The sequence below is a fragment of the Ammospiza nelsoni genome, chromosome 2 (assembly GCF_027579445.1).
Source record: "Ammospiza nelsoni isolate bAmmNel1 chromosome 2, bAmmNel1.pri, whole genome shotgun sequence".
NCBI lineage: Eukaryota > Metazoa > Chordata > Aves > Passeriformes > Passerellidae > Ammospiza > Ammospiza nelsoni.
This window is the reverse complement of record NC_080634.1, coordinates 90,034,109-90,059,706: the sequence shown is the minus strand read 5'-3', so window position 1 is coordinate 90,059,706 and position 25,598 is coordinate 90,034,109. Positions and strand designations below refer to the sequence as shown.

The 25,598-nt window shown below is 39.4% G+C and overlaps 1 protein-coding gene across 2 annotated transcripts; it reads right to left on the bottom strand.

The window, feature by feature from the left end:
• Positions 1-3,900: 3,900 nt before the first annotated feature.
• Positions 3,901-24,784, bottom strand: LOC132070170 (interleukin-1 receptor type 1-like). 2 transcript variants are annotated; one of them, XM_059466807.1, is made up of 15 exons: positions 24,695-24,784; positions 23,232-23,313; positions 22,313-22,576; positions 21,118-21,260; positions 19,230-19,461; positions 17,517-17,706; positions 16,411-16,585; positions 15,186-15,251; positions 11,224-11,344; positions 9,756-9,901; positions 8,836-8,979; positions 7,608-7,772; positions 5,955-6,898; positions 4,795-5,074; positions 3,901-4,182 (listed from the first exon to the last, which is right to left on the bottom strand). In XM_059466807.1, exons 4-13 carry the CDS (start codon positions 21,206-21,208, stop codon positions 6,522-6,524), a joined length of 1,707 nt encoding a protein of 568 aa, XP_059322790.1. In that variant the 5' UTR covers positions 21,209-21,260; positions 22,313-22,576; positions 23,232-23,313; positions 24,695-24,784; the 3' UTR covers positions 3,901-4,182; positions 4,795-5,074; positions 5,955-6,521. The 2 variants fall into 2 exon arrangements, with proteins under 2 accessions (XP_059322790.1, XP_059322789.1); XM_059466806.1 differs by lacking the exon at positions 4,795-5,074.
• Between the last annotated feature and the right edge of the window lie 814 nt (positions 24,785-25,598).

Here is a 25,598-nt window from a genome sequence, read left to right as displayed (position 1 = left end):
TCATATTGTTAGTGCTATATACAGCTATACTGCAGTTAATGCCTTTATCACTGGCAATTCAAAAAGAACTAAAGATGTTGCAGTCATGTTGCTGTTATTTATTAGTCCAGCTGTCTCTTCTGAATTCAACCAGACCTATAGTCCATAGACTATTTGTGAACTCAGCATCAAGTCCATAGTTACGTGTCTGCAAGAAGCACCAGCTAAAGAGCAGCTGAGTAATGTCTGGGTTCCTGGGCTCTGAATTTGAAAGGGAATGTGCTTCTAAACACAAAACTATTAAAAAAGTGTTAGTAATTCTATTACAACTTGATATTTTAGAAAGGATTACTATAATTGAAGAAAACCATTTTCTTGGGTGTTTCAATTCAATATTCCTTGTGAATACAGAGAATCATCACATCAAACTTTTGGATTTAGATAAAGAAATTACAGAAAAATCTATGGAATTGTATCACATTTTAACACAAGACTGAAGACTGACTAGTAACTTTTAAACTTTTATGTAAATAACATTTTCCCAAGCAACCATATGTGATTTTCATTAAGCAATTCCTTCCACTCCTTTTTCAGTCACATCAGTGTGAGAAACTGGAAACCTGAACGAGTTAATTTCTCAAACATTTGGCAGAAGGTAAAAGGAAGGTTACCATGCCATCTAGATAAGGTGCAGTTAAAAAAAGAGGGTCTTGTGGAGGCAGAAGAGTGCTTTTCTGGGGTCAACTTGCTTATTTTAGAGAATTATTTCTAAAAACAAGTCTTAGACAGCAGTGCACTTGTATCTGTCAGGGGAAGGGATTTGAAACCACGAGACCCCCCAGTCTCCTTCTGAAAAGTCAAAGAATAACAAAATGCACATGGACAAGGACTGGTTTATAAGTATCAAAACAGAGAGGGGCAGGGTGTGAACCTTGCACTCACCATCCACAGGAACCGGACCAGAGACAATGCTGGAACTCTGAGTTGTGACCCAGATGTTTTCTTCTCTATTTCCCTATCTTTCCTTCTTCCTTTCTTCCTCTTCCTAAAAGTTTAATTTGTTGTTGCCACTTGTTGTCCAGAAAAGCTTAATCCACAAACTGTTCAAAAACCACTGCTGCTACATGTTGTTCAAAAATGTTGAAGTTGCTGCTACAGACCGTCCAGCCTACCATAAAGTTTAAATCGTTGTTGCCTGTACATGAGCCTGAAGGCTAACTGACAGCCTTTCATTCACACAATTTAGCACAAAGGGCTCCCAAGCATCAGCTACCTCAGAGTAGGTGGTCCAGGACTGCCCTCTAGGGACCCACAATTATTCAGAACAAGATCCCCTCAGAAACTATGAAACCCTTTGTCTTTAGGCTGACTAAATTTCTAAATGCAACAGCAATTAATTATTAAAACACAGACAATAGAAATAACAATTCAAAACCTACAACACTCCTTCAGGAATGCAGAAAGTAATTTTGATGGTAAGAATAGCAATTTTCACATTAGCCTTTTTCCATTAAAACATCTCTGAAAACTGGAGGTTTTTTCCACTTTGTGCATCATAGTTAACTGCTGGCTTTGCCCACGAGCTGCTGAGAAGTCTGCTACAATCCCTGCAGAGCTGGAGGTGTCCATCAAGACAAGGTGTGTGGGAAAGTTTCTGGGGTTCAGTGATGTTCTTCAGATGCACTGAGCCACCTTTGCTTCTAGAGCCAGTCTAGTTGCTCCAAGACAACTATCACTTTATCACCTACATTTGTGTGTTTATATGGACAAAAAATTAAGGTGTGCTTTTTAAATGCAATTTAGAAATTTAAGAAGGGCAGAGAAAATAACCTAGCATATTTACACAACCAAGAAATACAAATGCTTGATATAAAAAGTCAGTCTTATTTAAGCAACACCTTTGCTTTTTTACAGTAGGATGCATTTACTATTTAAGTAGAAGCTGAAAAGAAAATGGATATGTGTGCTGCCACAATATAGTTTCAATTTAATCACAATTCATTTAGATGACTAAAAATATTTCAATTATGCTATAAAAAAGATCATATGACTATTCATTTCCCCTTTTGTCTAAACATAATAAAATAAATCCCATAATTAAAAATTAGGTAGAGTCAGTCAGATTAATGCCTTACACCCTGTATTAGTGAATGGGCAGTGCATTCCTTCTCATCTCTGAAACACTACTGATAAGGACACACAATATTCAAGCTTGCCAGTCAAAATAATTAATAATATGATAATAAAAGCCATCAGTATTTCTAAGTGCTAATACATTTAAACTTATTTTGTTACAGCTTGTCACATAATGAAGACAAAAGCACTGAGTAAGCATTTTGGTGTGTCACATTTACATTATTTCATCCTTATTTCCTAAATACTGTTTCATCATTAACTTCTAGTGAAATCAGTGCACAAGGTTAGGGAAGTGCATTGCATTTAAAATCAAATTCCCTGCTGTCTGATGTACAAACACAAAACAAGCAATCTTCTAAAAAGGAATAATGACAATTGCCTCCATCCTCCCCTCCCTCTCACATCTTCATTTTTCTGGTTTCACTACTTTTTTTTCTATCATGTAAGAAACTTCAGACGTAAGGGGAAAAAAAAGGTGAGGTATAACTTGGGACAAATCATTCATACCTGCTGAAAACCTGAATCCTGCAGTGAAACCACTCTGCAGAAGAGACAAGTGCAGTAGCACAGCACTCCCCTCTTCACTGCCCCATATCTGTGCACTGGAGCCACTGCAATCAGCATGAGCCTGTGTGAGACTCAGGTTGGGAGGCAAGGACAAGTCAGCCAGGCTACTCAGACTCACAGAATCATAGAGATGGTTTGGGTTGCAAGGGGATCTTGAAGATTGTCTAGTGCCAAAGCCCCTGCCACAGGCAGGGATACCATCAACTACGCCAGGTTGCTCAAAGCTCCATCTAACCTGGCCTTAAACACCTCCAGGGATGGAGCACCCACAGCTTCCCCAGGAAATCTATTCCAGTCCCTCACCACCCTCAGAGTAAAGAATTTTTTCCTGATATCTGATCTAAACTTACACTCTTTCACTTTGAAACCATTCCCCCTCATCCTGTCACTACATGTTCTTGTAAAGTCTTGCCCCATCTTTTTGTGTAAGCTCCTTTCAGGCCCTGGAAGACCATTATTTGTTCTCTCCAAAGTTTTCTCTCTTCCAGGCTGAACACTCCCAACTCTCTCAACCGTTCCTTACAGAAGTGCTCCATCTCTCTGACCAACTTGGTGGCCTTCTCTGGACTTGCTCCAGATCAATTTTGGAGACGCCAGAGCTGGATGCAGCACTCCAGGTCAGGCCTCACCAGAGCAGAGGGACAGAATCACCTCCCTGACCCTGCTGGCCATGCTGCTTTTGATGCAGTCCAGGATACAATTGGTTTCTGGGCTACCCCAACCCCTACAGCACAAGGGTCTGGCTTTCCTTGAGCAGATGCCAGAGTAAGCACTTGCCCCAGGGGCTGAGCAGAGAAGGCCGCCTCCCCACTGCTGCTGAGAAGCAATTGACATTTCCCCCATTTGAGGCCTCCTGCATTTCCCCAGCTCCTGAGGAGCCGCAGCAAAAGGCTGCTCAGTGTGGCACTGTTGAGGACCATGCCAGTCCCAGAGAGCAATGCAGCAGCCTTGGGGCTGCTCTAGCTTCACCTTGCTGCAAGGAGAGTACCAGAGAGAGCAAAGCCAAGCTCACAGCCTCTCTTTGTCCAGTAGGGTGAGGTGGTTTGTGCTAGTGTTGTAGCACAGCCAGATGGACCGGCAGCAGCCTGAATGAAGATCTGTCATAGCTGTCTTGTTAAGCCACTGTTAATCACAGCTGCTGCTTGATTTTGTCCATTCTCAGTATTGTCCATTCTCACTATGCTTTAGTGGAGAAAGAGGGCAAAATAAACAGCAGTGTGTATGAAAAAAATATGTAGTGCCTTTATTAAATTTTAAAATGAACTCTTCCTCAAAGTGCCTTTACATAACACACATGAAAACTTTAGCATTATTTTTATAAATATATCAAGAGGAACAAGTATTTTTTAAAAACCACTATTTTGGCTCAGTAAAATAACCTTTCATTCCTAGAGTTGGGAATAACAAGTAGCAGTTCTCCTTTCAATCTGTTCCAGTCAGCAGAGATAATTAGAAGGATTGAGGTCGCTGGAACTCTGTTGGCTGGCCTGCATGACTGAGCTGTCAAGGCGAAAGCACAAAGTCAGTGTTACATCCTAGTTCTCAGAGTACAAATACCATAATGTCAGTGTCTGGTCCTCACATTTGATACAGAGATCTTCTACAAAGAAGAGTTTTGTGACCAAACCATAGTTTCTGTCCTATTTGATTCTTCTATCAGTGTGAACCGTAACAATTAGCCTTGTTCAGATGGTTTTCAGCAGCTTCAGACAGATCTCAAAGCTCTTTTACCCTACAACAGGCTGCCACAGAACACACACCATTTAAGAAGGCAGACTGCATGAACAGCTAAGTAAATGTGGCACTTCGTGACTAGGACTGATCGTCCCTTGACACTTCTCTTGTGACTAAAACACAGAATGGGAGAAGACTATAAGCATCTGCATAGGTCTGTACATACATGACATTCATCAATAAAACACCTCAGTACCATAACAGTTTGAATTAGTCTGACATTTCAGATGCACTTTCCCCCCTTCCTCTTGAAATTAAGAGATTCTTATTCTATTCTGCCAAACACACACAACTCACAAAGCTCAGAAGGCACTGTCTCTCAAAAGCACTGTTTCTAGTTTCCAGCACACACTTAATTTAGTTGTGAAAAGAACTTACTTCCACTGGTTTTGTCACTTATCAGCCAGAGCAGTTTTGTTTGGTTGAGTATGGAGGCATAAGAAAATTGCTTGAGCCATGAAAGAAGAAAAGCCAACACTGAGGTGTGTAAATGAATAGATGAATTCTGAAGGTTGCAGAACAAAATTTTTTTCAAACAAGTGGAGATACCAGAGGGAAAATTTCTGCCCAATACTCTATTAGCAAGAGCCTTCAATCAGAGCTTGGAAAGCGATGGAGTTTGACACAAAAGCAAGTTGTTTGTTTGAAGATAAAGGAGCTGCAAGAGAAAATATAGGTTGGAGTTTGAATGGGAGGAGAGCAAAAGGTGCTGCAAGAAAGAAGCTGACAGGACACAAAAATTCAGAGTCGCAAGCAGCAGTAACAGTCAGTTCCTGAGGCTTCCCTATACAACAAGATCTCACAACCTAAAAGCATAACGTTCAAGGACAGACTGAAATTACATGGGGAATTTGGCTCTCATCTCCTGTTTCTATAAAATTAATAGCTATAAACATAGCATTAAAGAGGTCTGATGATTTTTTCTAATTATTAAAATTAATTCCCTTCCCCAAAAAAAGAACTAATCATTGCAAACTACATCACTGCCTACAAGTCAAACATAACTTTAGAGTTAACACTTCGGGCATACAAAATACTATTAAAAATATTTTAATATGAAAGAGAAACGATTCAACCTTTTACACAACTTCCTTTCCCTTTTGTTTGGAAAGTTGTGATTGCAGCCCTCAGCACACAATCATCTCAGATTCCTTACATATCAGAGCAGAGGGAAAGGAGAAAAGCAAGCAGCTGCAGGGAGTAACACAGGGGCATCTCTCTCTCTCTGCCCCTTGATATGGTCCTTAAGGTAAGGTGGATGAAGTCAATCATCCTGTACCTCCCATGACAGACTCTGTGTCATTAGCCAGTTGTTCCACTTGGGTAAATAAATATATTAAGCCATTTAACTGAAAAGAAAAAGTTCTCTGGAGATTAATTTTTTGACTCGATACAGATTGCAAAGGTATTTTTACAATATCTGCATGTGACAAGTGACTAAAAATGGCACTGATCTTTCACATGTAAAAGAGATCAGGGAAGAGTATTTAAGCTTTGTCAGGTTCTACAGCACTTTTAGAGGGCTGGATTTCTCTTACCTTTTCTCCTGGATGTGAATTCTGTGAATTCTCCTGGATGATAACACACTGATGCAGTAACATGGGGATTTATCTTTCCGCAAACTGAACAAGGCAAATAAACTTGTAACAAAGAAAATGTTTGTGTCATTTCATTAAAAAAAAAAAAAAAAGAAACAAACATTTACTGGCACCAGCCATGCACCTTATGTAATATCACAACAATAATTAGTGTAATTCCCTTCATATTGAAACTTTAATTGCAGGGAAAAAAATCAAATTTTCTTCATTGGCTTCAAGTTTTTGACAATTTTTTGTCCTTTCATTTTTTAATACAAGGGAATTTCACAAAATCATTCTTGTAAAAGTAATTGTGTACTTCCTACACGTGCTACTGATGATATTTCACAGTGTTCTGTTGATCCAGCCAGAAGCAAAAAAAATTCACATCTGTAGATGAAACTGTAGTACCTTCACTCCAGTAAATCTGGATGAGATTGCACAAAACAGATACATGAGACCTTCAGTGAATCCATCACCAACTGTGTGAACTGAATCAGTCATTAAGTGTCATTTCTCATTTGTTATTTAAGGAACATTCAAGTCTTTTGTTAACAAATGCAATTGTGATAAAGAGCCACTTTTTCTAGATGGCATCTGGTAGCGCACTTTCTTCCAAAACCTGGTTCTTGCTGAGTGGGACCTTTCTGAAAAGTCCCCTTTCCATCGGATAACCCCGTGCTTTTGCTTAACATATCTGATGGATTCTGGCATGGTTGCATAATCTTGTATTTTTTCAAGTTCAATGAGAATTACTTTAATGCCATCTTGGATAAGAGCACTATGCATGGCTAGCTGCTTTTCAGACTCATCTTCCAGAATGCTGTAACAGGAGGGCTCTGGTACCAAGACAATTATCACTCTCCTGCTTTGACGGATTTTTTCATCAGCAACGCTGATCACAGCTGTAGAGAAAAAGGTTGTGCAAAATTAAGGTTTTACATTTCTATTTTCTGTTACCAGTATTCTGCAGCTGATTCATCAACTGTTTGATATTTAAGCTGACACACTTTACATCAAAATAGGGAGAGGATATGAACACGCAAGCAGTTACCTTGGGTTGGCCTACCATAGAAATCTGGCCAATGCAACACAGTCTGACCTCATCAGAGTCTAGATGTTTTGCAGGAACAGAGAAGAGCTACCAACTATCTTTCTAATGCCATTTTATTACCATAATAGGTACAAATGCAAAAAAAACCCCAAGTTCCAGAACCACAGGAGCTTTTTACCTTAAACAATCTGTTTCTGATGTGCTCAACTGGTTTTGTTCCAGTAAGTGGAAGAGAAAAAAAAGATTCCCCCCATCAATGGCATTCCAGTCAGTTAAATCACAAACAGTGAAATATGGTAAATATCACACAAAAACCCCATGGCTAAACCCTGAGAACAGACTACTGCATTTTTTTCAAGATGAAAAATTTAAGCAGCACTTTAGATTCTACTTCTCAGGGAACCCTTCCTTCTCAAACCACTACCAAAATCCTTCAACTGTAAAAAAAAAAAAAAGTTCATTTGATGATGAGAGAGATTTATATTCCCATCTGACTGCTTGTTTCTCAGTTCTATTTCCAGGTTAACAAGAAAAGTCAAATTTGTCTTCAGCTAACTTACCTTCTCCTGGTAAATCATCTCTCCCAAGTATGAAGAGCTTATATCCACACTGCCTTTCTAAAACCTCTGGCAGTATCTTCAGGGCAAAAATATCTGATGAATACAAGCAGCTTGCTCTGTTCTTTGGATACAGAACATAAGCATCATAGATCTTCTCATCTGAAACTAAGGAGTGAACAATAGAACTTCCATAAAAATAAATTCTAAAGATACAAGAGCAAGCAAGCAAACAAGCAACATCTCTAAACTCTGGGGGAGTTTCCCTTACCTGAATCACTGTTTTAGGTCCTAATCCTGCTATATTAGCTAAGCATATAGGATTATACAAAGCCTGAAATATTTGTAGGATCAGGCCTTATAGAATTCAGGATACTGAATCTGAATAGGCAAAAGAGACCTGAAAAATCAGGTTGAAACTTTCTCTTTTGAACCCAAAATAAAAAAGTCATCACTGAATTATTTGAAAAACAGTGGACCCAGTGGTAAAACTGATACTTAAAATTCCATTTGCCATCATACTCATAGGTGGTGTTGCAACCTGGAGTTTCAACCACAGCAACCACTTAGACATGACAACAAAAACAAATTAAGTGTCAAATTTCAAGATCTGAATTGTTTTGGATATTTTTGATCAAACTTTTCAGAAAGAATAATTTAAAAGACTTTGAAGTAAATCTAAGGGAATATCAATACCTCCACAAGATACATGGCTAGAGAAACAGAAAGTATCTCCTCTCAGATGGCTGGAAATTACCCATACTTCAGCATACTCTCATAGACAACACCCTTATCAACATTTTTTGAATGCCAGGAAAGCAAAATTTCCAGAAAGTAAAATAATCAAAAGTGGCTTTAAACAGAAAACAACACCAAGTTATATTTTCCCTGTTTCATCTATAGAAAATAAAAAACACATAACACTTCTAATGTATTATTGCTTTCTCTAACAACAGTAATTAAAAGTGATCTGAAAAATTGCTGTCAGAGCAGTATTCAAACCACTAGGGTGGGTCTTCAGGAAAAGAAATGATAGTTCTGGATTCCTGGGAAGTTGCTGATTTTTTTTTCCTGGCTTTTGTCATCTGAATTAATTCTAAACATCCTAAAAACAGTATTATCCTTTCAAAAACCCCAAGGAAGACCAATCATGATCCATGAGAGTAACTCACTGCTTCGCAAGTAAAGGTGGGAGCTCAAAACAACACTCAGCACTGTTACATAAACATACCTTTTTTCCCCAGGAAAGGATGGCAGGAGTCCCTATACCAAAGCACAATATCAATTTTGAAGATCTTGTAGATAAAGAGAGTAAAAAACACTAAAAATACCAAGGAAACTCCTCCTCCAGTTAAGTACCCCTGGATGTTTCGAGCTGCAGCAGCACAGAATAGGAAAGAAAACAAATACAACTATAAGCTAGAACCAGGGAAAGACAAGGATTGTACAAAATTGTTTAATCATTAAAATACTTCTGTTTTAAAAAGAGTGAAAGAACAGGACAAACTATTTAATTTATCCTTTCTGACATTATTGTTACCTGATAAGCCTACTTTTATCTTTCAGAGAAAAAATGATAAATGAGGCTCCTCTTCAGCTGAAACACCAAAATAAAATATTGACATATAACCCAGCACAGCAGCAGAATGAGAATTCTTGTACAAAATTCTATCAGTTGCAAAGCAAGGAAGTCGGAAAGGTGGGAAGGTGCTTTCCTCACCTAATCTCCCCAGACCAACTAGCATTCCATTGTCTCTGCCTTCAATGACCTGTCAGTGAACCTACCCATTTACTGTCCTTAAAACCCCCCCCACAAACTGCATGTTTTAGTCAATGCATTAAAGAATTTCTGAAGTTAAATCCTACCCTGATAATCTTTATCAGAAGAAATTATAGTCATGTAACAAATTAGAGCTCATATTCACTTCCAGGCCCAAAATACTGAATGAGAGAAGACAAAGCAAATCAAAAGCACTGTTTTCTTTTATTTTGCTAAGAATGTGAGAAAAAAATTCACAAAGAAAGGTACTGAGATGCACTGCCCATTTTGCATAAAAGTACATCATACAGCTTTAATTCTAAGTAGGGCATGGTTAAACTAACTGACAAGTAAGTCAATGATCACCATTTTATCAAGAAGAGATCTCTTACCTGGGTATTCTAATTTGATGTAGGCTGTAAATTGTTGAGAACCATATATGAAGTGGCAGAAGAACTTATGAGCATAGTCCTTTAATGTCACTTTTGAAATGTTAAATTTTGTTCCAGATACAGCAAGTCCATGAGGCAAGCCCTCTCTGTCATAAGAAAAGGTACAAGGAAAACATCTGTACATAGCTGCATATCTATGCTGAATATGAGACAGATTCATCTATCCAATAATACAAAGACATTAATTTTTTTATCTTTATAAAACTAAGAAGCTAGTGAAGCACAGTAAATATACTTCTGTAACTAACAATTTCATGAACTAAAAACATACTGGGATTAGTTTGTTTCAGGTTTTTTTGGGGTTGAGTTTGTTGAGTTTCCCCCCCAAGATGGACAGAGTGCGCCATTAGCAGTTTGGCAGGTGACACAAAACTCAGAGGGATGTCTGATACAACAGCCAGCATCCAGAGGAACCATGACAGGATGGACAAATGAAAAAAAAAAACTCATGAAGTTCAAAGCAAAATGCAAATCCTTCATATGAGCAGGAATAACCAGATCCCAGGCATCCTGGACTGCATTAGGAAATACACTGCCAGCAGGTTAAGGGAAATGATCCTTCAGTGATTTTCAGCACTGGTGAGGTCACACCTGGAGTGTAGGGCCAGTTTTGGGCTGCCTAGTACAAGAGATGAATGGATTTGCTGGAGCAAGTTATGTTCAGTGATGTGACAGATAAGGAATTGGAGCATCTGTCATACAAGCGAGCAGGGACTGCTCAGCCTGGAGAAGAGAAGGTTTGGGGGCAGGGGATGGAACTCATCAATGTGAGTTAATACCTGATGGGAGGAAAGAGTGGAGAAGAGGGAGCCAGGCTCCTTTCAGTAGTGCCTACTGACTGGACAAGAGGCTATGAACACAAATTGAATGACTTCCCCATCTGAAATTCCACCTGAACACTTTTTTACTTCAGGGTAGTCAAACATTGGAACCTAAATGTCCTGCAACAAGAGTTTCTGCCTTGTGCTCTTGAGGATTAGCAGCTGTGTCTGTACTTTAAAAAGGACCATTTTCACAAATAAAAGTAAGTTGGGTGACTTTTTATTTTGGAACAATATATCCTTCCCAGATTAATGATAAGAGGACAGGCTTTAAGGTACTATTAAAAAAAATCACATAAGGAAAAAATACATAACTAAGTATTACAAAATTGTATTTCACGATAGTATTATAAAAATCTACATGATTGTTTCATTCTATTTGTATCAGACACAGTATCTATAATAAAATGTAATTTTTTAAAACCAAGCAATAAGAACATACTTGTGTTTGATACAGACTTCTAATCAGCCTTTCAATGACTAGTGGCATTTGACTAGTATTCAACTTGATATTGAATTCCCTGCACATTACTGCAGATTACTTCACCTACATATGCACTACAAATTCAATGTATAAGGATACTTACTCATAAAACTGTTCCCTGTAGGTTTCATCAAAGATATCAACATCCTCATCATTAACTTGCCAGAATGGAATCAAGCCATTTATGCCACTTGATACGTTACACTCCATAACTACATGAGAGCCTACAAAAAAACAAATGTAAACACAGAAACTGAAAGTCTTGTAATAGGAGCAGAATCAAGTGATGAGGGAATAGCTGGGAAAAGGAGGGATATAAAAGAAACCTACTTACTTTATGAAAAGTAAAGTCCTTAAAACTCATCCATTTGTAATTCAAATTTGGGTGTCTACAATCTGGGTATAAATTCCACCCTAAATGTAAGTGTCTGAATATTCACATCTACATACAAGCTAGGTGTCTAAGCTAGTAACAGAATTCATCTCTGCTGAAGTCCACTCACATTAAAGTAGATACCTTAACTGAATGACTCTCCAGACTCCACTGGCTCGAATCAGTTGCATGTGCATCTGAGAGCATCTCACATTTGAGATGCTCTCAAGCATCCAAGGTATCCATATGGAGTTGTCAGACAGGACTCCAGATCTTCAAGAAAACCACACTGCTAGAGTAGCCAGACCACCCAAAACAGCACTCTTTGTGTGGGCAACTGAATGGAGCTCCTGCTGATACTGGCCTGAGTTAAGGACCTCAGATCATATGCACATACCCATGTGCAGACAACCTACATCTGGGAGCTGAATCCCATTCTTAGTGACCTTGCATATCTTTACACCGAATCAGGATCTTTTGCCCAGCACTGTCTACTGGGATGGTTTCTGAATATTATCACACTTTAACTCCAGAGCAAGCTCACCTGTCACTCAGCTCCTCTGCCACCAAGAGTCCAGATCTTACAGAACACCTCAGTATTAAGCAAGCCAATTTGCAAAATGTATTTATTGCCAATGTACCTCAGCGAGCTCCATGTACAGGAAGGCAAGCAGCTTTCTTGGATTCCTTTCCTTCTGTATTTTACTCATGGAAGTTAGGATTTGATAGCAGAAGGTGGGCTCTCTCAGCTGGCCTATGTAAAGATCTTAGTCTTTCATTTCCTAGAACCGCATCAGATCTAGATGCTTCCACCAAGGGATGGTCTCTAACAAAAGTATGGAATAAACCTTTAGCTCACATGGAAAGCAGTTACTGGAACAAGAGTTCACACAGAAATCAGAGATGCTCCCCGATCTCTTCCCTCATGTCCTTCTACCACAACAATTAATTTTTTTTAAAATGTGGTTTAGTGCACTGCAAAATTATTCAAAAAAATCCCCTCAAGCATTCCATGCTCACACATTCATGAATGTAGTTAAGTTTCTACACCACCTTCTGCCACTTCTCATTCAAAAATCATATAGCTGTTTCCATACAAGTGCTCATGCAGCTGCTTAGAGATTCTGCCCCACAGCCAGACATGCAATAGGAGGTTTTATTTTTTCCCCCAGTACCTCATTGAAGGTACTGGACAGACAATACTGAATATTTGAATGGCAATGTCATTTTAAAACAAACAAAACCAAATCTCAAATTCCTTTAAGAAGTGTCCCCCCGATGTGTTCGTGTAATAGGGAATCATTTGTAGATCTCAGTAATCCCAATAAACCCACTTTGTAGCTGGAGTCTCCTTTTAGTCTCATCTATGGCTATTACTCTAATGTCTGTAAAGCAATCAAGGTTTGCTCATCCTAGGTGGTTCAAAGCACCTAACAATACACCAGCACAACTTTTAATTAATGCTGTGTCCAAGCTGTAACAAATATGGACCAAAGTCTACAATAAGGAGTCTAAACAAGTTGTCCTATAACACAGTCTTAATGACTCAGGCTGAGTGTCACAGCCAGCCCCTGGACTAATAAATTGCTCAGGAAATGCTATCAAGCATTGAAAAAAAACCCTAACACTGCCTTCAGTAAATTTAAGAGCCTGCAGATCACACTCCTCCTGAATAGAGGCTGCATCACTAAGAAATTTTCTGAATTAAATGAGATAACTACCAGCCAAAACTGGGGATGAGACTTACATGATACTTTCATGAGTGGGAGATACAGTACAGGGAAGTCCGACTGTAACATTACTTCATTTTTTCCACAGTTACAGTTACAAAGAAAAAGTCAAGTTTTCACACAAAAATCAGGGTTGTGTGAGGTAAAATAATTACTACGGAAAGTCTCCCTGTTTCATCAAAAATCTGGTGAACAAATCCCCTTAACAGTGAAAGAACTGAAAGTTTTTCAGGCATGTATTTTTTGTAACGAAGACAGAGAAGATACAATTACCAGAAAAGAAGGAGCTGCTGAGTGATTCTAGATTATTTCAACAGAATTAAATAACCATCTGAAAACCACAGGACTGTAAGCTTTTAAAGCAATACTTATGGTATCAGATCCTGAATATTCTCACTGTTTAAAACAAAGCCTTCTGGACTTTGCAAGAACATAATTTCTGTTAAAGCACAATCACAGTTCTAATCAAAATATACCAATCCTCACCAAAACCTGGCACTTCAGAATAAGTATTTTTCATAAGCTATTGAGGCCAAAAAGAAAAGAACAGAACAAAAAAAACCACTAAAACTCCCAAACAACCTTAAACACACACACACAAAACCCACTAGTGTTTCAGTGCTGTCCAATTTAACACCATATATACTGAAAGTTACAATTTGGGATAAACAAAAATGTTTCACATGACACAAAAAGAAACATAAAGCTTTAATAAGAGAAAACAACAACTGCTGCACACAATTTACAGGCTCAATGTCAGAAAAAGCAACAGCAAAAGTAGATGTGTTATGTGAGATTCCATGAGGGTGATGCACATAAAAATAATCCACAATGCTCTGGCCTGACCTCCCATGTGGTGTTAGAGTCCAAATGCAACCTTTGCTCAGAGCTTCTCTAAAGATCTAATTCCTCAAATTATTACAAAACTGTTTCCTGTACTAAAAAATTCTAGTAAATAGCCAATCACACTTCTCCAAAATCAGTTAATGCCCTTTTAAATAAAATATTTTGTTTGAAACTGCCCCCTTTGGTACAAAATGATTTTAAAAAATTCAGTTTAAGCAGCTCAAATCTCATTCTTCTGGACTTTGTCAGTGGAACACAACTGTCTGATATGTGGTGCACTTTAAACACATGTAACTTTGCTTGGGAAAAGACTGCAGCACCATACATTTGGCCCAGAGAATTACAGAACAATTGAGGTTGAAAGCGAGGAACTTTGAGCAGGAATCCAATTTCCTGCTCAAAGTATGGTCTGATTCTGAGGTCAGATCAGGCTGCTCAGAGACTTATTCAAGCAGGCTCTAAAACCTCTAAATACAGACATCGCAACTTTTTCTGGGCAGCCTGCTGCACTGCCCAGCTGTCCTCTCTGTGAGGAAGTTATTCTTTATACCCAGAATATCTTATTTAATAAATTTCCAAGATAAACAGTACCTGGGATATGCATCAACTAGCAGCTCACTGTTTGACAAAACATCAGTATCCAAAATTTGTATTACCCTAAAACAAGGAATAAAATCCAGTTTGTGGAGAGGGAAGGGAGACGGTAAACATACAGGAAGAAAATGAGCTACTGAATGGGTCAACTGCTAACCATCCTAACGTGCTACATGGACGTAAGCCATATTTCCACAGATACTGAGGATACATCAAGACACAAACACTGAGAAATGGTAAAAAGGATAGATGGAAATAACAGAAAATAAATAAATGCATCCTGCACAACTCTTAAGATTGGAATCAAGAGACTCCAATCTTAGGCACAGTTACCTTCCCCCACAAATTATTTGTGGGAAGCACGTTCTATTATCTATCCTCTATCTACCAGATATTCTCAATCCACATACTTATCTCCCAGTCTTGCTCAAGTCTGTGGAACTGTTCACATATCTTTTCAAAAAGATCAGGAGTTTATTTGTTTCATTAAAGTTAATGATCTCTTAAATAGTCACTACTTACCAAGTTCTACTGCAATTGTATTGTTCCTTGGATAAATAAACTCTGGTTGCATCTGCAGTGGTTTTTCTAACCAAAATAAAGAAAAATAAAAACTTCAGGCAGGAAAAGATCCACAACTTAGTTCAACTGACAATAGTTTTGGTTTTACAGTGGGTTTGGTTTTATTATTTGGTATTATTGTAGTGCCATACTTACTACAAGTTTCAAATTTACAACACAAATGTCTTATAAGATATTTGCTCTACTCTCTCCAAGTTACTCTATTTTAGCTTCCAAGGTAACAGAAAAAAATCCAACTTTAAAATGCTTTAAAAAAAATCTCAAATTTACTGGCAGCAGACATGAAAGTAGCACAAAACCAACAAACAAAGACAAAACCAAAAAACGCAGTTAACTTCTTCGGAGATGGATAAGGAAGAGGAAAAGGGTTGTATCAATTACTTCCTGGATAAGATGAATATTTTTTTAAATAAAAGTTTTAAAAAAACACAAACTGGGCTGGAATCGTATCATTCTGCAGATGTACAGATTTGTTGCAAACAACTCACTGTTCTTATATCTCCTATATAAAGTCAGAATTTTGGTTTAACCTAAAAAGATGGACCTGTCTCTCCAGACAACTATTCTGATAGGACTTTTATCATGTTACAAGTCAGGTCACCAGCAACATTGCCCACAAAGACATAATCACAATGGTAAGTGCAATAAATTACACCACTGACAGAGTGACAGCAGAAAAGCTCAACCAAGTGCCAACAGTAAGCCAACCCCTTCCAGAGGAATATTTATTAACTTTTTTATTATTTATACAGCTTATCACATCTCCTTTCCCATCAACGGAGAAGCAAGTTTACCAACAGGGCTTCAAGCAGGTCATTTGCTGTGATAGTCTCAGGAAAAAAATCTTCTATTTTTAAGTTTATTTACTTTATTGGTGCAGTATTTGTTTTGGCAAAAGCAATACCTCCACCCCAGGAACCACTGCTTTCTTCTAATTCTCATTCCTAACCCTGCATTACTCATTTCCCCATGACAATTCTTCCTCAAAAGCAAAGCTCAAGGGTAGCAACATGCCACACTGCCTTTCAATTTTATGTTCAGGAATAAATTAAAGAAGACTTGCAACTCTAATTTCACAGAGCTGAAAAGTAGCTTGCCAAATATCTTATGCCCGCATACAGATGTTTACAGCAGACCCAAAAAGAGAATAACCTCATGCACTCACCTTTAACCTCCAGACTTATGGTTCTTGAAACATTAAATTGTTTTCCCATATATGTGTACACCATCTGGCATGTGTAGTTTCCTCTGTCTTGCACAGTTATATTACGAATCAAGACAGCATTTTCACCCTCTGCCAAAAGAAGTCGCTTGTCTTCAAGAAATCCAGGTTTACACTCCTAAACACACCAAAGGTACCTGTGACTTAAAGGGAACTAAAAAAATCTGACAAAGCATTTACTGTACTCTACTGATCATTAAAATATTTGGCAAACACTGAGTTCTTTGAAAGCCATAATGTGGATTCTTTTCCAAGCATTACTCCAGTCTAACAAAGTCTGATAACACCTTGCTCATTTGCACTTTCAAAAAAATCACTGCAGCCAACCCTTTAAGTTTTAAAACTCTGCGCTTTAGTTCACAGCTTGACAGTTTTCTATCTCATGTGCAGTAGAAGTTATTACACATGCAGCAGAGTTTATGAGAACACATGCCTCCACCCCTACTTCTCTGTGATGAAAGAGCTGCTGTAGCAGTGCCTCGTGCTGTTTGGGTACATCCCCATTTCTGTGGCAATGCAAACTCTGGGAAAAAAGTTTTCTTCTCCTCCTTGACCTGCAAGCAGTGGAGAATCTCTTCACCTCAAAAGATATATAGGTGCTCCACATAGCTTATTCAACCTGTATAGGCCCATGTAGCTGTTTTAATACCAGCATCAAATTAGGAGTTGAACTGTTTAGATTTTTACCTTAAAACAGATAAAATATATGTTTTCAAGCTTGCACAGTCTACAGAGCATTTTCACAGAACCAAAGTAAGCAGCATAAGAATACCACAGCATGGTCAACAATGCCTAATATTCTGAGAAACTGAAATAATTATGCAAAGCCTTTTATTTACAGAAACATACAAGTTTTAAAACTTATTATCTACATAAAATAATCAAAGGATAAACCAGAATTGCACAAAGCTTATTCACACTTATGCCATACTCAAACTGTAGAGAAAATAAACCTTCCCTTCCAAAAGCTGCTTTTGACAGTAATTTCATAAGACATTTTAAATAATACATTTTGTATCTTTATATATGAAATATACATGCTCAGTTACCTTATACCAATGTACTTTAGGCTGATTATTCTCTTCATTTTTAAATTGTTCTAGATCAGGGCATATAATCTTTCCAATATTTGTGCTCGTCACTTTTTGCTCAAACTTCATTTTTCCATTAAAACACAATCCATTATCGTTCTTAAAAACTGTTAAGTTTATAGTTTTTTTGTTAGAGTGGTTAAGGCTCCTGTAATTAGAACAGCAGACAAGTGATGTAATTAACACTGTATTATTTCTAGCAAGTCAGGGAGAGGAACTTCAGCATCTCTACTAGCCTTTCCTCTATAACACTACTGCTATATTCCCTTAGTTTGTAAACACCATCCTCAGCCTCTGTTCCAGGTGAAGAGATGGGAATAAGCTCTGAGTTTGTGTTGTGAGCAGAAATGGAATTTGCTCTGGACGCATGAGAGGGGACATCAGGACTTCTCAGAGCTGCAGTTAAGGCTTAAGTGTCTGATGCACAAAATGTTGCTTACAGTTAATATGACTGAACCTTAGCAAGTTTTTTTGTTTTACTGGTATTACGTAAGCCAAAGACATGAGGTGCCCACAGGAACAGATCTCATACCTCAAGTAACTAAAACTATAGCAGGAAAGGCTAAATTAAAATTATGCAGCTGAGTAGCTTTGAATAGATTACATGTCTTCTGACTTCCAATTTTGGTTTTCCCGGTAAACTCCAGTGAAGGAATGTGCCTGCGACATTGGAAGTTTTTGCTGATCATTCACAACCCAAACTCCTCCAGCACAACTCTATGCACACCAGTACACGTAACTACACACTCCTAAATCAAATTTAAGGCCACCTGAAAAGTCTGTATTGGCTATTTTCAGTGTGTTGTGGCAACACCGTGAGGAAAGGAACATTTCATGTATGTCTTCCAAAATTTAATTTCCTGTTCAGCACACATTGAATTTCAGCCATTGCAAAAAAGATTTGATGACCTAATTCAGTAGTGAAGTCCAGTGCTTGGCTAGATTGATCTACCCAGAGCTTTAAAGTACCAAAAAAGCTAGATATAGATACTTTTCAAAGAATCTATTCCTTTTTAGTTCTCTGTTCACTCAGATTATTTGAGTAGTAGTAGAGACACATTATTTTCAGTCTCTAAAGCTGTCTAACACACTGCTTTGCTCTTTTAATGTATTCTCATTTTTGACCAGTAATTGCAATATTTTAAAATAAATCATAAAAACTGTTTTCAGCCTTTTAACTTGTGGGTTTCTAGTAAGACTTCCAAAAAGTTGCTAGGCTCTCCAGAAAGTCTGTGTGGTGATAAAATGCACTGTTTGCTCCTCTTAGAACATTCCTACATTTAGCCTTGTCCTACAAAGAAACCAGCGTTCTTCTGTTCTGTCAGTATAAACAGCAATTTGAACACAGGAAAAGCCAAAGAGGTTAAGGCATTTTCCTGTGACCTTACACTTCATCCAAAACAAACAAAGCAACCAACCACCCCCACAGACCATTTTTAGTACTGTCATGCTTTAAGATAAAGAGTCTTCTGTATGAACCACTTTTGTAGTACTAAATGCATGGAATAGCAGAGAAACACAGGCAGCATGCAGAAACTAAAGGCATGGTGAAAACAGCGCTTTCAACTGATCCAAGCATTTTACCGAAGACAAGAAGTTTTGTACATTCAAGTTTCACAAATTAATTATCACACTTGCAAACACTAGCAATCCACTTGTTTCCTTCCTTACCTTATATTGCATTCATAAAGTCCAGAATCTTCCAGCACAGCAGGAATAAACCAAAGCAAGCCCTCTTGCTGGTGGATCCTGGCATCTCTCTCTGTGGTCACTGCTGTAGCACTCCCGTTTTTATACCATGTCAAATTGTAATCAGAGCGAAGCACTGGCAATGTAATTATTGGACAAGTAATAGCTATAGGCTCTCCAACAAGCACAAAGTAATCACAAATAACGCATCCTTCTGTTAAAAAGGAAAAAAATGAAAAAAGATCAGTACTTTTAATTCCTATTCTTTTATATTTGGGAAGTATTAATAAAAAAACCCATTCCAAGTTACACAGAAATAGAAAAACTTTCTGTAACAATTTACCATTAAAACATCACAAGGCTATTTTTTGTTTGTTACCACCTTCTGGTTGAGAACATGATCACATATTTTACAAGCTTAAGGCACAACTTCCCTCTTTGTAGTAGCCAGCAATAGGCACATGCAAGTCAAACAGCCTCATTGCAAAACAGAGTGTAAGAAGATCCATGGGATTCATCAGGCAACTCCAAGCTTCCCAACTTACCTGTCATGTCCTTGTATTTAACCATGCTAGTACTTTTGCAGAATTGCCAGATTCTTAAAGTAAATACTACCTATGTAAAGCACAATGCAAACAGCAGCAGTGCAGAGCTCATGACAGTATTCTGCCACTAGGACTGTGGAGCCAAAACAAATCAGGGAAAAATTTGGAGAGAAGTATTTAGATTAGTAAGTCTTGACTATAATGTATTATATCCTTCCTACATTTTCACTTTTAACAAAAGGCCCATTATTCAAAACACCACAGAAAAGGCCAATGTAAACATAGATTTTATAACTATGCCTGTGTAACAAGTTGGTAGGACACAATCATGCAGCTTAGCAAGCATTTCTTTTAACACCAGCCAAAAAAAAAAAAAATCAGAGAAAAAGGACAGATATTACAAGAAGTTATCAAGAGGCCAAACATGCAAACAAAAACTTAATGGAGAATATTACTGTAACACAAACTGAGCTGACCATTTGGCTATAAAGCAGACTGTAAAACTTTCAAGCTTCTGCATGCATTTGTCTAGAGAAGCTGTGGATGCCCCATCCCTGGAAATGTTCAAGGCCAGGCTGAATGGGACTTTGAGCAACCTGGTCTAGTGAAAGGTGTCCCTGCTCGTGGCAGGGGGGTTGGACTGGTCCAACACTGAATTTTTATGCAACTGCAAAACATCTGGTTGAACTGATTTTACAAATCTTGCTCAATGGCTGTGCAGATACAAAGTTAACATATTCAATTTCAAAATAAATAAAATCTTCACTAATCTTTCAAATATCACTGCCTTCCCATTTAAAGACTTCCAAGTAGGTCTCCTTATAGTTCAATCTAATTCAGACACATTAGTATTAGACTGCTCATACCAAGAGTAGCAAGACAAGCATAATTAACTTATGCAGTTTTAAACCTTACTGAAATACTATACCTATCATTATAAATGTTACTAATTTAATTGTAAAGAAAACTCAGTCTTACTGCTTTCAGGACTGGACACACAGAATGTCTCATGAAGAAGGCACTCTATAGTTAACCTTAGATCAAGGAAGTTAATCACTTTGGGATTTCCTCATAAGAAACATGGAGAGGCTAATCAAAGCCTCGGGGCTCTAAATTAAAAAAAAAATTATCTCCATTTGTCCATGACATCCCCAGTGAAATGTGAACCCAGCAGAGGCATCCAGCTATTGTCAGTATGCTAAAGCAAAAACAAACCCCAAACTCACTACTTGCTCTCAGTAACTCTTTCCTACTAAATACACACAACTCATCTCATGCAGATTTTCTTTTTTAAAATGGCAATTTCAACAACGCATTTAACCTACCAGCACTGAAGAGAGGTATCACTACAATGAGATGACCAATGAGCAAAAATATTGATCTCATATTTTGCTGCAAACCAGAAGTTTTTTCCATTGGTGTGGTAAGAGTGCTCAAGCTGCCCTGCCCTCTGCACCCTGCATTACTCCTTAAGAAAAAAAAAAATCAGAAGAAGCATTAGTCATTTTGGGGAGGGAAAACATGGATTTGGTAATTTAGCTCCAGTTGCTGAAGATTTCAACTACAGCAACTCTTGACTTCACAAACAGCTGCTCAGTTTTCAAGTTTTCAGCTTCCTACTAGAACTTTTCCTGGAACTAGAACTATCCCAATAGAATAACTCTTGCATAAGTGTAATAGTCTTTTACCAGCATAGTTAAACAAAAAAAAAAAAAAAAAAAAAAAAAACAAACCACCTCAAGCAAAGAAAAATTATGCTGGCATAGTGATTTAAACTATACTGCATAACTTAAAAACAAGCTTGATTAATTTACTCTTCTTTCCAAATGCTTTCAGGAATCACAATCACAGAGATGTATAAGGTTTCCTTCTTTGAACTGCTCTTATACAGCTGAGGTAGCTTTTAAGAACAGTGACTTGCAGTTCTTTGCAGAAGGACAAGCATACTCTAACTTCACTGTCATCTGCCACTCAAAACTGGCATCTAAAGCCAAATATCTGTGGAAACCACAGCTAATATGAATTGCTGCGGTCAGACACAAAAAAAAGTGTCCATAAATTGTAGTTTCAATTCACACCTCAGGTCTTTTTTTCAGTTTTCTCCAACAAAGACATGACTGAACACACAACCACTGCCCTCATAGCCCACAAGTGGCTTCTATGAAACTCCGAACCTTAATCAAGCCCTGCTTCCCTCTGAGATGCACCAGTATTTTTTTGGTAAGGTGTCATCAGAGAATTCCCCAAGTTTTCTACTGTCAACCAGGTGACAAACAATTAAATCCTTCCCCTTCTGGCAGTCATTGTAAGCTAAGATCTACATTCAGTGGCCTTGCCTTTCCTCAGCTTTTGATTGTTTTGCATGATGGTGCCTCTCACTCTAAAGCAAGATGGTTTCACATGTAGCAGTCCATTGCAAAACATTTATTGCACAGGTCCTAGTTAATATTTGCCTTCTACCCAGCCACAAATGGCAGGAAGCAGATAAGTTATTCCATGAAAAAGTAAGCTGTGACTTACTTTCATATCCAATGTAATTCACTTCAGTCACAAATAAGCCACAGCAGTTCCTTCTTTTGAAGCATTTCATATGCTGAAGTGATGGGGTATTAGTGAGGGTCACACAGTGCAGAACTCAATAATTTAATATAACAGCCTCCAGGTAAATAGCTCTTTTGGACAGTTTATATGACTAAATCCTCATACCACAGTGCTTATTTAGTTGCCTTGCTTTTCCTGGAACTTGCCAATGAGCAGGTCATCACTTTTGGAGTTTCAGTTTACCTGTAAAAAGCAGAGAAAGGGAAAAAACATTTTACAAAACATGTCATTTAGACAGCAGCATACGCATACAAAACTAAATTTTCTACAGACATCCTAAATGTAAAAGCAAGAGCATGCCCCTGTACATTAGAGTGATGACTTAAAAGAGCAACAAAACTTGCAGTAGAGACTGACCAAGAATTCTAGCAAGTATCTTCCAGAGAAGAAGCTTCTGCCAAAAACAACACAATGTTACACATCTGTCAAGCAATCATGTAAGATAGGTTCAACAACTAAAAGGAAACAAATACTTAAATTTAGGGCAAGATAATAATTAGCATTATAATAAGGGTATTGGGACATTGACACAATGACCACAAACTTTAGTTCTTGTGTCTCCTTTGCAGACAATCTTGCAAACTGCAGAAAAGTTGTATCTTTAAGACAATCCCATTATTCAAGGCATTCTGGTGAAGCTACATCAAAATGCAGTCAAAGAAGCCTGCAAGATTTAGGTCTTTGCAAGCTAAATTGCACTTCAACTTTGAGACAGTATTAACTGTTCTAAACCTGAACTTGAAGAAAGTGTAGTTCTTCAAACTGGAGACAACGAGTGTATCCAAAGCCCAGAGAAAAGGGCAGCCTTATCAATATTCAAATAAATTGAAAACAGTACCTTCTTTCAGTATCAAGTGGAAGGAGTTAATTTCACAGTCCATACTTTGAACACTTTTCTATGTCATTTTAACTCCTGATACCTGTCAATATGAAGCAATGAGAATTTTAATGTGACACATTTTTTATGTAAATCCAAATTAAGTAATTAAGTATCCAGTAACACTGATAGGAGGCATTTAAAAGAACCTGAATAGCTCATACAGACAAAATTATACTTATCAAAAACAGTGATGCAAAGTATTAAAAAAATAATGTCTTAATCTCAGGAGGAGAGAGGAAACCAGTAATACCAAGAAATAAGCAATAAGCGTCTCATTTCTCATAAAATATGTGAATTAAAATATCTGAATTAAGGATCCTGCATTCTAAAATACTTTTCTGCAACTTTTGTGCAAGACCTTTTAGCCTGTTTTTTAAGGATCTAAACATGTACAAATGGTCCAAGTCAATTAAGCGGAGGGTGCTGCATTTCTGAAAAAGAAAAACAAACACATCCTGCAGCTTTCTCGGGTCCCTGAAGAAAATCGTATAAACCTAAGAGCTGCTGCTGCTGGAAGCACACCAGAGCCTTGATTCAGCCCGGTAACTTTTAGTGGATCTCTCCTCCCAAGCTGTGGCTCCCCAGGCTGCTGTCAGGCACCATCGAGGCTGTGACCAGCACAGCTCCGGGACTGCCAGAGCAGCAGCTCCTTCCTGGCTTGGACACAGCCATCTCTCTCGCCCAAAATCTTGCTCTTGTCACACAAGCAGTTAATAAAGAGCCCCCGTCTGATCATCATTTTGCAATAAATAAATACAGAAATAGTTTTTGTGGTGTTTTAGCAGGTCAAGAGGATTTGCGGCAAGCATTATCCCGCTTCCTGTTACAAGTACTTTAAAAAATGTGGCAGCGTTAGCACTCCTACAGCCTTCACTTGTCCATCGCACTTCCTACCTGAGCTCGTACAATGTGACACACAACGAGGAAGCAGACACAACAGCAAAAGAAAAAATTACTTCCACGGAAGGTATTTGGGGCCATAAAAGCTGAGAAACCAGCAGAGACTGGGAGACTGCAGCAACACACCCCGCAGAAATATACACGGCCTCAAAACACAGCTGAAAGCAACAAACCCAGGGGCTTGGAGCTGGTTTTCTGGAAGCCATCAGCACTGCACCTCACCTGGCCAGGGCGCCTCACCTGGCCAGGGCACCCCGACCGCCCTGGGGGCGCCGGCCCGGGGGAACCCCCAGTCCCGCTCCCCACACAACCAAGGAAGGCAAACAGGCCCAGGCGCGGCAGGAGACACGCGGGAAGGAAAAGCCCGGCCGGCCCCAGCCTGCACCCCTCAGCCCACCCAGCCTCCCTCCCCTCTCCTCCCTTCTCCTCCCCGCCACGCAGGCGGCACTGGAAGCCGAGCCCAGCCCAGCTCAGGGACTGAGCGAGGCACTGTCCCCACAGCGCCCACCGCCCTTCCTCACCTCCCTGCGCTCTCCGCCGGCTGCCCCTGCCCGCTCCAATACCAGGGCGGGCGGGCAGCACTCCCCACCTCGCCCGGGAGCCACGGCCACCGCCCCCGGACCGCCTCCGGACCGGCCCCAGACCGCCCCTGGACCGCCCCCGGCAATTCCCGGCCCGGCCCGGCCGGGCTCGGCGGAAAGGGTCGGAGGCGGTAAATGGCAGCCGGGAGCCGGCCAGCCCTGCGGCGTCCTGCGGAGTCCCGAGGGTGTGCGGCACCTGGCACAGGGTGAGCTGGTCGTCACGGCAGCCTCCTGTGTGACCCCCTGCGAGGCATCTCCCCGCAGCTTGGCTAAGCCCGTTTTCTCGGGCATCAGCCCGGAAGTGTGGCCGTCACTCCTGGGTTTAGCTCCCCTTCCGGCTGTGATCCCCTGGGCTGGCGAGCTGACTTCAGCGTTGTTTTCGCCCAGGCTCCCCTCGGGGCTCATCGCAAGCCTTACCTGGGCTGACCTTGGAAAGAAAGCGCCCGGCTTTGCTGCAGAGCAGAACTGATGCCCGTTCGGCAGCCTGGTGGAAACGGAGGCATTTCATGCATTCAATGAAACAGATTGTACCTGTGCACCCCATTGCACCCAGAGCATGCCAGGCTCTATCATGCCTACTCTGGGAAGCTGTCACACAAGAGATACCAGTCCCTGGCAATCCATCACCTCACTCATGAAGTGAGTCCAGGCACTGTCACGTCTGTCTGGTACTCACCAGAACAGGCAGTGTGAGTGTCTGCTGCCACCATTCCGTTGTTCCACCACCTGAAGTTTCTCACCTTCTCTTTTTAGAGCAGAGCTCTATTTGCACTTCACCATGTAAGCTGAACCTGGAAACAGATGATCTTTAAGATTCCTTCCAAGCCAAACCATTCTTTGATTC